At 41.5% G+C, this 11,971-nt stretch overlaps 1 protein-coding gene across 1 annotated transcript in view; it reads left to right on the top strand.

Moving 5' to 3' along the window:
• Positions 1-9,133, top strand: part of ITGA8 (integrin subunit alpha 8) — a 180,924-nt gene extending 171,791 nt beyond the window's left edge. The window contains exons 33-34 of the mRNA XM_024750072.1: positions 4,481-4,603; positions 6,315-9,133. Coding sequence (XP_024605840.1) covers positions 4,481-4,603; positions 6,315-6,401 — 210 coding nt within the window. The 3' untranslated portion in view covers positions 6,402-9,133. The remainder of the gene's footprint in view (positions 1-4,480; positions 4,604-6,314) is intronic.
• Positions 9,134-11,971: the final 2,838 nt, after the last annotated feature.

Raw genomic sequence — 11,971 nt, 5'->3', positions numbered from 1 at the left:
AAAAAAAAAAACTCTCCAGAAAGTAGGCATAGAGGGAACCGACCTCAACATAATAAAGGCCATATATGACCAACCTACAGCCAACATCATTCTCAATGGTGAAAAAGTGAAACCATTTCCCCTAAGATTAGGAACAAGACAAGGTTGCCTACTCACCATCATTATTCAACATAGGTTTAACAGTTTTAGTCACAGCCATCAGAGAAGAAAAAGAAATAAAAGGAATACAAATTGGAAAAGAAGAAGCAAAACTGTCACTGTTTGCAGATGACATGATACCATACATAGAGAATCCTAAAGATGCTACCAGAAAACTACTAGAGGTCATCAGTGAATCTGGTAAAGTAACAGGACACAAAATTAATGCACAGAAAGCTCTTGCATTCCTATACACTAATGATGAAAAATCTGAAAGAGAAATTAAGGAAACACTCCCATTTACCACTGCAACAAAAAGAATAAAATACCTAGGAATAAACCTACCTAAGGAGACAAAAGACCTGTATGCAGAAAACTATAAGACACTGATGAAAAAATTAAAGATGATACAAAAAGATGGAGAAATATACCACGTTCTTGGATTGGAAGAATCAACATTGTGAAAATGACTATACTACCCAAAGCAATCTACAGATTCAATACAATCCCTGTCAAACTACCAATGGCATTTTTCACAGAACTAGAACAAAAAATTTCACAATTTGTATGGAAACACAAAAGACCCCGAATAGCCAAAGCAATACTGAAAAAGAAAAACGGAGCTGGAGGAATCAGACTCCCTGACCTCATACTATACTGCAAAGCTACAGTAACCAAGACAGTATGGGACTGGCACAAAAACAAATATGCATCAATGGAACAGGATAGAAAGCCCAGAGATAAACCCATGCACATGTGGTCACCTTATCATTGATAAAGGAGGCAAGAATATACAATGGAGAAAAGACAGCATCTTCAATACGTAGTGCTGGGAAAACTGGACAGCTACATGTAACAGAATGAAATTAGAACACTCCCTAACACCATACACAAAAATAAACTCAAAATGGATTAAAGACCTAAATGTAAGGCCAGACACTATCAAACTCTTGGCAGAACACTCTATGATGTAAATCACAGTAAGATCCTTTTTGACCCACCTCGTAGAGAAAAGGAAATGAAAACAAAAATAAACAAATGGGACTTAATGAAACTTAAAAGCTTTTGCACAACAAAGGAAACCATAAACAAGACAAAAAGACAACCCTCAGAATGGGAGAAAATATCTGCAAATGAAGCAACTGACAAAGGATTAATCTCCAAAATATACAAGCAGCTCATGCAGCTCAATATCAAAAAAACCAAACAACCCAATCCAAAAATGGGCAGAAGACCTAAATAGACATTTCTCCAAAGAAGATATACAGATTGCCAACAAACACATGAAAGGATGCTCAACATCACTAATCATTAGAGAAATGCAAATCAAAACTACAATGAGGTATCACCTCACAGCAGTCAGAATGGCCATCATCAAAAAATCTAGAAACAATAAATGCTGGAGAGAGTGTGGAGAAAAAGGAACCCTCTTGCACTGTTGGTGGGAATTTAAATTGCTACAGCCACTATGGAGGTTCCTTAAAAAACTAAAAATAGAACTACCATATGACCCAGAAATCCCACTACTGGGCATATACCCTGAGAAAACCATAATTCAAAAAGAGTCATGTACCACAATGTTCACTGCAGCTCTATTTACGATAGCCAAGACATGGAAGCAACCTAAGTGTCCACTGACAGATGAATGGATAAAGAAGATATACACATATACAATGGAATATTACTCAGCCATAAAAATAAATGAAATTGAGTTGTTTGTAGTGAGGTGGATGGACCTACAATCTGTCATACAGAATGAAGTAAGTCAGAAAGAGAGAAACAAGTACCATATGCTAGCACATATATATGGAACCTAAAAAAAAAAGTAAAAAATGGTTCTAGGGGCAGGACAGGAATAAAGATGCAGACACAGAGAATGGACTTGAGGACACGGGGAGGGGAAAGGGTAAGCTGGGACAAAGTGAAAGAGTGGCATGGACACATACACTACCAAATGTAAAACAGATATCTAGTGCAATGCAGCTGCATAGCACAGGGAGATCAGCTCAGTGCTTTGTGACCCCCCTAGAGGGGTGGGATAGGAAGGGTGGGAGGGAGACACAAGAGGGAGGGGATATGGGGATATATGTATACATAGAGCTGATTCACTCTGCCATACAGCAGAAACTAACACACCATTGTAAAGCAATTATACTCCAATAAAGATGTTAAAAAAAAAAAAAAACAACTGTATCGGTGTGCCTCCAGTAATATTAGGGTTATTTTAAGTTATCATTTCATGCCTTTTCTCTGAGCACCTTAAGATGCAGGACTGAGCACTGATTTCATACATTATCAGATGTAATTCACCAAGGAAAAGGGATATAAAGAGAAACTGTCTGGTCCCCAACTGGCTTGTGGAGCCATATCCATGCAGAGGATCACTTCAAAGTAAATTACTGGAATGGAGATGTTTGAGTCCTTGCAATGCATTTCTTCAAAATTGGTACCATGTGTCCCGTCCTCAAACTGTGTCAAGTAGGGTGAGTGTGATCCCTCTGTGGTCATGGAACGTTGCTATCATGGAACCCTCTTATCGATGCTCTGGATGAATAGGGGCAACACCGGCCAGGAAAGCTAACGGGTAAAGGAGGAAGGTACAAAGGTGAGTAGGTTACGCTAGGCTTTCTCTCACTGAGAGCATCTGTCAAGTCCCCGGCATTCCTCACCACGTGGAATCTCTAGCAGTTTCACCACCATCAGTGTCGTTGTTCAGCCTGGATGTAAATGATACTTGGGGCTGGAGAATCAAGTGGATAAGTCATCAGTACGTGTGTGGCACAAGGGACGTGGACCAGGATGAAGGAGCAATAAAAACCTCGACAGGCTAAGAAGAGCACAGGCAGAATGCTCAAACCTAGTTAAGAAGGTGGAAGGAAAGATGTGAGCAGAGGGACTTCCCTGGTGGTCCCGTGGGTAAGACTCCACGCTCCCAGTGCAGGGGGCCTGGGTTTGATCCCTGGGCGGGGAACTAGATCCTGCATGCTGCAACTAAGACCAGGCACAGCCAAAATAAATAAATAAATAATAAAAACAAATCAATAAATATTAAAAAAAAAAAAAAGACATGAGCAGAGGCAGGACCCAGCACTAGGGCACAGGCTCTGAAAACACCCATGTTTCCAGCCAGGGGAAGCACCAGAACCACCACCCCACCCTGAGTTCACCCTCACCTCCTGGTGGGGTAGGGAAGTGTGGCCTAGAGTTTCTGCATGTGGGTCAGGACGAGACTCAGGATCCTTCCAACCAACACAGTTAAAACCAGGAGCACATGAACCAGTTCAACTGAGGCGATGCTCACTTCTCTCTAAAACCAGATAGGCCTGCTTTAGTGAATAACATTTTAGATCCAAGAATATTTTTCTTTCTCTTTTCTTTGACAGCAGGTGTGTGCGGCAGGGCTGGGTCTCTCCTTGGTTTTTTGGGGAGTCTCCAGAGGCAGAGGTCCCCAGCACATGGGCTATAGTAGAGCTGCTTCTTCCCACGTGGGGAGGCAGGGGTGGGTCGCACACATGGAGCGTGCAGTCCTGCTGGGAAGGTCTCATTTTTCGTCGAAGTTCCCTTGCAACAGTGGGGAATTCAGTGAGGCCCAACAGCAACTGAAAATTGGATTTAAGACCGAGGGCAGCTCCAATACATCGGGACAATTAGTATTCATGTCGCTGACTACAGTTACTTTCATAAAATGTGAGTTACTTTCATAAAATGTATCATGGCCTTACATGACTGTGATTACTAGAGCAATGATGGGCTCTTTCTTGATAGAGCACAGAGCCTAGGGCTAAAGAGGCAGTGACACTAAATTAGATCTGTGGATCACTTAGTCCCCTGGGACTCAATTTTCACATCTGTAAAATGAGGAATTAGGTGATGTCTATCCTTCTTGCACTCCAGCAGTCCATGGTTGTTTGCAAGCTCACCTCTCAGTGAGGTTGAGCCCAGTTCTGTGGAGAAACGTGTGGGCAGACTTGGCTTTTTGTAGGGTTTACTTTTAGCCATTTTTTGCCGTAAAAGGTCCAACCCAATTTAAGGTAACTCCTTTCCACCTTGTTGGTTCCTGGTCCACCTCAATTCTATTCTAGGGTTTCTGGGTTGGTATAAGCCAAACACCCACCAAGTGTCTGTAAATGGACTTGCACCTAACCTGGGAGGCCTGAGAGTGTACCAATTTCTAAGATGCCATGTTCGAGTGCTGTGAACCGTCAAATCTCCCCTGGGGTGATTTCAGTTATTGCGTGGATCCTTTCAGAAATACTCCCCCCAGTATTATATTGGTAATTACTGCTCTATTTCACCCAGTAGTTTTCAAGTTAGAGCTCATTTCTTTTATGTTCCATTCCAGATTAAAACATCGGTTATTTGGGCAACCCCAAATGTTTCCTTCTCGATCCCATTATGGGTAATAATACTAGCAATACTTCTTGGATTACTGGTTCTGGCCATTTTAACCTTGGCTTTATGGAAGGTAAGTTTATTTGCTTTCTTTTCCTTTTTCAGTAGAGAGGCCACGGAGACGATTTAGAAGGATATACCTAGGATTTTAAAAGACAAGGCTAGAGGCATGATTTGGGAATTTCCAACATAGGGACATGAAGGGAAAATGGTCTTGTTTGCTTTGGCAAACTTAGTATGCTTGTGAAACAACTGACATTTAAGAAGATTGAGCGTGTTTACTGCCACTTTTATCTTGTAATTTCTTGTAAATAAATGTAAAGAGAGTTGGACTTTGTTAACTAAGACCTGTGATCTTCTTTCCAATATGCTTGGAGTGATCATGTTATGATGAAGACTTCTTTTTCTTATTTAATTAATCGAGATCTTAAGCTTTTTGTTGACACAACCCTATCAGCAATACTTTGAGAGTTTTCTTTATAAGCACTACACGGATGCAATTAATATAGTAATTAATTATTACATGGGCTTTCAATGACACCACATAGATCATGCATGTTCTAATATTCTCAGACTTGCTTTTTTGATCTTGCCAACTAGTCCATCTCCATTAAGAAGCCTTAACTTACTCTTTCATGTGTTTTGCTGAAGTTTCTACTAAAAGTCTACAATGTGAGTTAATTTCTGGTCCCAAAACCACAGTACTGCCAAGTTTCACAGAGCTTTCCATTCCAAAATAGAAACAATGTCACAGTGACATGACTGTGAAAGTAATTAATCCAGTCGCATCTTAGTTAATCGCTATTGTTGGCATTCTCCAAAATCAGTGTATTTTTATTTTGAAACAACATGAGGCATGCTTAATAAACTGAGAAAACCTTGCCTTTTGAGTTAAATCATGGCTTTCCTGATCATGATCAGCTGTTTTGTGCCATCCTGAGCCCACAAAGGTCTATTGCACAGTCTACCTTTACAAATAGACTTTCATGTTAGTCTGTTACTAATAGAAACTTTATGTCCGTAAATGATGCAACGATACATAGCAATTGATAGAATATTGCACTAGTCCTACAAAGGAAAGATGACTCAATGGTTATAAGTCAAACCCAACAAATTGGGCTTCCAACCTAAGAAACAATAAGAATTAAGGTTCTAGGTTCCTAGGAAAAGTTATATTCTCCTAGACCAAGTACTCCTTTGAAATTCAGGAGAATGAAAATTCTATAATCACCTCTTCCCCGAGTTGCTAACTGATTTTCAGAGTCACGAAGATGTTCTGGGATTGAAATAAAGGACCCATCTAATTTTCCTCCATATACTGTATGTTCCACCAAGTGCAGAGAGATAGACAAGCACCTCCTCACTTCTTCCTTCAGTCCATCCCAAGGTAGCCCACAGTCCACTTCAGGAATCTGCCATCCCTGGCTGGCAGTTCACATTGCTGCTGGCTCCAGAAAACATGTCGAAAGCAGAGAGGGACTCCTTGGGCCAGGTTGCTGCAACCCAGAAAAATATACGAGGTCCATAAGTGGTTTATATAAAATGAACATTCTCCCACCACCATGGACATGGCAGGAAGGACACAGACGCTCTGTGTAGGCAATGAATTCCTCTCTGCAGGTAAAGAACACACTGCTTTCACCTCCTAATTTGGAGAATTGGGCAGATTATATTCTCAGAGCACCAAATTCCTTAGACAACAAATAAAGGGAAAACTCTTAGAATGAGGACTTTCACAAATTCTCAGGATGACCTGACTTGCTAGCCTGTTTCTCTCTTTGTAGTGCGGATTCTTTGACCGAGCAAGACCCCCCCAGGATGATATGAATGACAGGGAACAGCTGACCAATGAGAAAACCCCTGAGGCGTGAAAAGGAAAACCAAAGACCAAACAAACTCCTACACTGGTCCAGTTCAAAGAAAAGAAGGATCAGGAAGGTTCAACCAAGGTTTTCCTCTACCTGCCAGTGTCCTAAGAATTGGAAAGGCCATGGTATCACCTTGTCTACACTGTGCTTTAGAAAACCTGCCTCGGATCCCAGTGACCCTTTTCCAGAAGGAAGCATCCTTGACGCTGCAGAAACAATGGACAATCGCGGAAGATGTCTTTGGCTTGAGTCCTTCCATATTTGGCAGACACTTTGAAATGGGTATGGGAACATGAGGTTGCTTTCCAGATAAATCCAACTGAAGTCTCAAAGATGCAATGTCTGAATTAGGATAGACTTTAGAAGGTGAACTAGGACCAAACCTTCCGACACTACTGTATCCAACGGAATATCTGACACCTCCCTCTGGAAAAGAAACATTTCTAATGACGTTACTGCTCAGGGAGACCAACCTATGCTGTTGGGACTGTGAAAGTACTTTGGAAACGGCAAAGATCATCTTTGTAAGTGAGGATAACGATTTATTTATTTATTTTCCATGGCTCTAGGCTGATACTCTAGAGGATTTGGAAATTAAGATTTGGTTCGCTGGTTTTCAAAATCACTCACTAGATTTCCTTCCGAGATATCCAGTTTGTGCATAATATATCATTTAGCAGAACTTAGTCAGGATTTAGACAGCGTTAAAGAAAAGCAAATTGGTATTCGAAGACCATTTCACTCAACACCTTGTTGCCTTCTACCTGAAATTACTTTTATTCACACTTTCCAGGGCCTCACATCTGCTTAAGTTAGCTTTGCAAAAAGTTGCATTTGTATTTCATTTTACAAAAAAAAATAATAATCTTTCCATTGACTTAATTAGCAATATACAAATTTCCAGGGACTCTTGACCCTAGGTGGTGCTTAAAAGTAATGGTAAAATTTCTAGAGTCCATTAATAAAAAAGCAATTTAATAATTTGGGTAAACGTATTATTTTTAATATCTACAAGAGGCAATGCCAACATTTAGCTTGGTATTAAACACCTATTCTTTTCTACTACACCTCAAACTTATATTCACAGAAAAGACATGTTAAACATAAATAGGAGGAAACATAAAGTTAGGCAGATGTGAGATGAACCTAGAAAACATGTTCCTAGGGATTTTATTTAGAATTGCCTATTCCCACTTTACTATTCATTTTTACTGCTAATCTTTATAGTACATGACTTTGGAAAATAATTTTTACTTAAGCTATTTTCCCATTGTCTTTAATTTAACCATCACAGAAACTTTATGTTTAAAACTCTTGTAAATAATCCATAATCATGTGTAACAGTATCATTTTTCAAGTAAAATTGACCAGCCAAATTTATATAGTCTGCCAAGTTTGTATCCTTTTTATGATAATGAAAAACTATTATGAAGAGATGCTGAACAAATTTTATATTTATGTGCAATATTTTATAGACCTATGTATCAAAAGCATGTTTACACTGGCATTAGTTATTTTTAAAATTAATATCCTGAATATTAAGTATGATAGAACCAGCAGACCCAAATCCTTAAGTTTATGAAGCAGTTGGAAAATTTATATCCCTATTTCAACAATCACACTTGATTTGAAAGATGAACCAGACTCACAGACACTAAATTTTCGGTCATGACTTAACCTGGAGAGGAGCCATTTGGTTACAGCTGCACAACTTCTTTGGAAACCAAACGAAAGGCACATGGACGAACACACTGAACAGTTCGTATTCTGCCCGCTTGTGAGTTAAATTCTGTCACAGTAGTGGTTTCAAGCTGTCAGGAACCCAAGTCTGGCTCCCAGTGTGTGTGGCTCCCTGGGTGAGAACTGCACATGTTTCAAAGAGTTGGAGGGTCCCACACCAGCCTCAGGGGGTCTTAGGTGTTAGTTGTCTGGGTAGAATTGGTCGTACAGGGAGGTGGCCGTTTCTGTAAGATGACTGGAGCGAGGGATGTCTCTCCAATCATATCACAGAGATGGGTCTCTCTTCCCCCAAATAAAGCCCTAACTCTTCTCGTCATGCCTGACTTCTGGCCAAGAGAGAATAAAAGATCCCTGAGAAAACACACCTATTGCCTTTTAAACTAACCTGTGCGAAGGAACTCTTAGGTCTGGGACCCTATGAGCCAGGGCGTACAGACACCTGGAGGAGACTCGAGGTGCCAGGGGCAAGGCTGGATCCAGAACAGAGCAGGTATGAGGACTTCAGAGGCAAGCTCCAGGCTCACAGTCTCAGCCAAGAGTCGTCCCCGTCTAGAAGGACAGGCGCTGCCACCTGCAGGCAGTTCACAGATGGCCATCAACGAACACTGAGGTCAGGTGCGTTCTTGAGCATCCCCGCCCCCCCTCCGCATGGAGAATATTCTACCAGTGCACTGAGTGAATCTGCTTCTCATCATGTAAAGCCAATCACCTTCATCATTCATAATGTGCCGTGCTTCTCTTAGAATCCATCTATATTTTAGATATGCCTTTTGAAATACTTGCAGCTAGCTTTTAAGAATGGGAAAAAAATGGGCAAATCAAGTTTTATAAACTTGGAGATTTTTATACACTAAGTAAACAACATGGACCAGTCGCCACTGAAGCCCCACTCTTTGAACTCAACTCTTGCTTTATTTAAATACACGTGTAGATATCTGTGAAGATTTTCATGTACCTATTTACCTTGTCACTAATAAAATTAAAAATTAAAGACATGATGACATATTTGTGGTTTGTTTCACAAGCAACATAAAGCTTTCCCACAATGGCAGACATCAAAGGTTTCTGTCTTTATGCCTTCATTTATTTATTTATTTTTGGCTGCATTGGGTCTTCGTTGCTGTGTGGGCTTTCTCTAGTTGAGGCGAGCAGGAGCTGCTCCCCGTTGCGGTGCGCAGGCTTCTCGTGGCGGTGGCCTCTTCTGCGGCAGAGCACGGGCTCCAGGGGCACAGGCTTCAGTAGTTGTGGCACATGGGCTCAGTAGTTGTGGCACACAGGCTCAGAAGTTGTGACTCGTGGGCTCTAGGGTGCAGGCTCAGTAGTTGTGGTGCACGGGCTCAGTAGTTGCTCCGCGGCATGTGGGAGCTTCCCGGACCAGAGCTCAAATCCATGTCCCCTGCATTGGCAGGTGGACTCCTAACAAATGTGCCACCAGGGAAGTCCCACGCCTTGATTCTTTACTACAAAAACATTTAACATTGGAAGAGATTTGAAAGAGCGAGAACACGACACTTCTTTGGGATGATGAACATGTTCTAAACTTAGATTGTGGTGATGTCTGCATGAATAAACTAAGAAGGACTGGATTGTATGCTTTAAATCGGTGAATTTTATGGTATGTGAATTAAATCGCAATACATATGTTTAAAAAGGTGTGAGTCATTTCCAATACCTACACTTTCATACAACTGATTCCTTTTCTCTACACTGCTGTCAAATTTTGGCCATATAAAAATCTTTGCTTTTTTATGAAGCCTTCTTCGAGTCTTCGGCCAACTTAAAGGCTCCTCCTGTTCTCCAACGGCATTTTGTGAATGACTACACTTTTCCATTTGTTCTCATGACTGTTTTCCAGCTGGGCCGACTCTCTGTGTGAGCAGAAATATCTTTCACCTTTGTGTTTCCTACACCTAGCACCAACCTCTGTTATACAGTCAGTGCTCAAAAGCCGTTCTAAAGTGAATGAATGAATATACATATGCGCACAGTGGTAATCATGGGAAATATGTACTCCTGTAACCTGCTCCCATTATAAAGCTTGGAGATACACACATTTGTTATCCTATTTATAGTGTTCACACAGTGTTGTTATAAAAGTTACCCAATGTTTGATCCAATTAGCAGATCACCATGTGTTTAACCAACCCTCCTATTGGAAATATTTGTTCACAGATTCATATATTAAGAATAGCATGAAATTGAATACTTTCATACATGAGGATTCTTTTCGGTTATTTCAATGAGTGAACTTCAAAAGAGTGAGGTGGTTTGCTTAAAGTATATGAAGAATTTTGTAGTTCTTGATGATATATGTTAAGAGGACTAGATCAATTTGCATTAACCTAAAATACCGTTTCCTTCATAATTCTGTCAGCATTGTAAAATATTTTGGTAATTGTTTTCAAATATTACTTTCTTTCAATTTGTATTTCACTGGAATTTGGTGCATTTAATGTACACATTTGAGTTCTAATATTTATCAACCATTGAATACAGAGCAATTTATTGCTCATAAAGGTATTTAAATAGTTGCCACTTCTCTGGTGTTCATGAATTACAGTGAAAAGAACCCAGTGCCTGGATGCTTTTCTTATAGCCGAAAGCAAGCAGTAGGATGAATCTTTCACTTCATACTGTATATTCACTCACACTTTAAAGCCTAGACATATCTAAAAACTCAGGGTGGTCCAGAGGTGCCTATGTATCCCACGTAAAAGGAAATAAGATTCAGGAATATTGGTGCTGCAAATCAATGCGCCATCCCAGTACAAACTACCTGAGTGGGGCAAGACTTCCCCGCGGCACACCCAGAATAATCCATAATGGGCTAGCCCCACCGGTCAGAGCCTGCGCACGCTCATAGTGGGGGACGTGAAAGAAGTCTTGTCGTGTCTTGAGAGTAGCAAAGTGCTTTCTAGTTGTATGTATGCAACAAGAGCTCAGCCTTCTCCCCAAATTCTGTTGATAACTTTGTCACTTCCAGCCATTTTACATGCAGACACTGAACAGCATCAAAACTTTCTAAAGGTTGAGTTGAGATCTGGGTGCCTAGAGTGGGCAAAATAAGATAAGGATCCCTCCTTGGAGAATTCTGAGAAAAGGCAGAATTCCCTCCAGAGCTGCACACTTCCTCTGTGAAAGGTGACCATCTCACAGGTTACCTTTATAAGACACAGTACCCTGGTGACTTCAGGAAGAACCAAAACATGAACACCTTTGGTTGCTATCCATGAATGCCAACACAGTACCTCCCTAGGGCCTAGTGTTCTTTTCCGCACAGACAGCAGATTTTCTCCTTCAGAATTGTGATCACATTAAAAGTTGATTTCTGGCCTTCTAAGCTTGCATCCTTCCACGCTGTCCTCTCCCTTCTCGCCACCCACCACCTGATCTGGAGGAGCCGGCTCAGTCTGTTGCTGCCAAACAACATGTGGAAACGGTACGTGGGACCAGGCATCCCGAGCACCAGGCCTGGGCCTCCTCTTGCCTCACCTGGGCCCACCCACTGGGCACGGGGCAGAAGAGGAGCTCTCCCTTCATTTTTGAGCCGTGTGGCTGACAGGGTCTTGGTGCTCTAGCCAGGTGTCAGGCCTGAGCCTCTGAGGTGGGAGAGCCAAGTTCAGGACACTGGTCCACCAGAGACCGCCCAGCCCCATGTAATATCAATCAGCGAGAGCTCTCCCAGAGACCTCCATCTCAACACTAAGACCCAGTTCCACCCAACAGCCAGTAAGCTCGAGGGCTGGAGGCCCCATGCCAAACAACTAGCAAGACAGAAACACAACCGCACCCATTAGCAGAGAGTCTGCCTAAAATCATACTGAGTTCACAGA

This window comes from Neophocaena asiaeorientalis, unplaced genomic scaffold, assembly GCF_003031525.2.
Source record: "Neophocaena asiaeorientalis asiaeorientalis breed wild unplaced genomic scaffold, Neophocaena_asiaeorientalis_V1.1 scaffold4, whole genome shotgun sequence".
NCBI classification, from domain to species: Eukaryota; Metazoa; Chordata; class Mammalia; order Artiodactyla; family Phocoenidae; genus Neophocaena; species Neophocaena asiaeorientalis.
The sequence above is the reverse complement of the archived record's forward strand: the minus strand, read 5'-3'. Positions and strand labels throughout refer to the sequence as shown.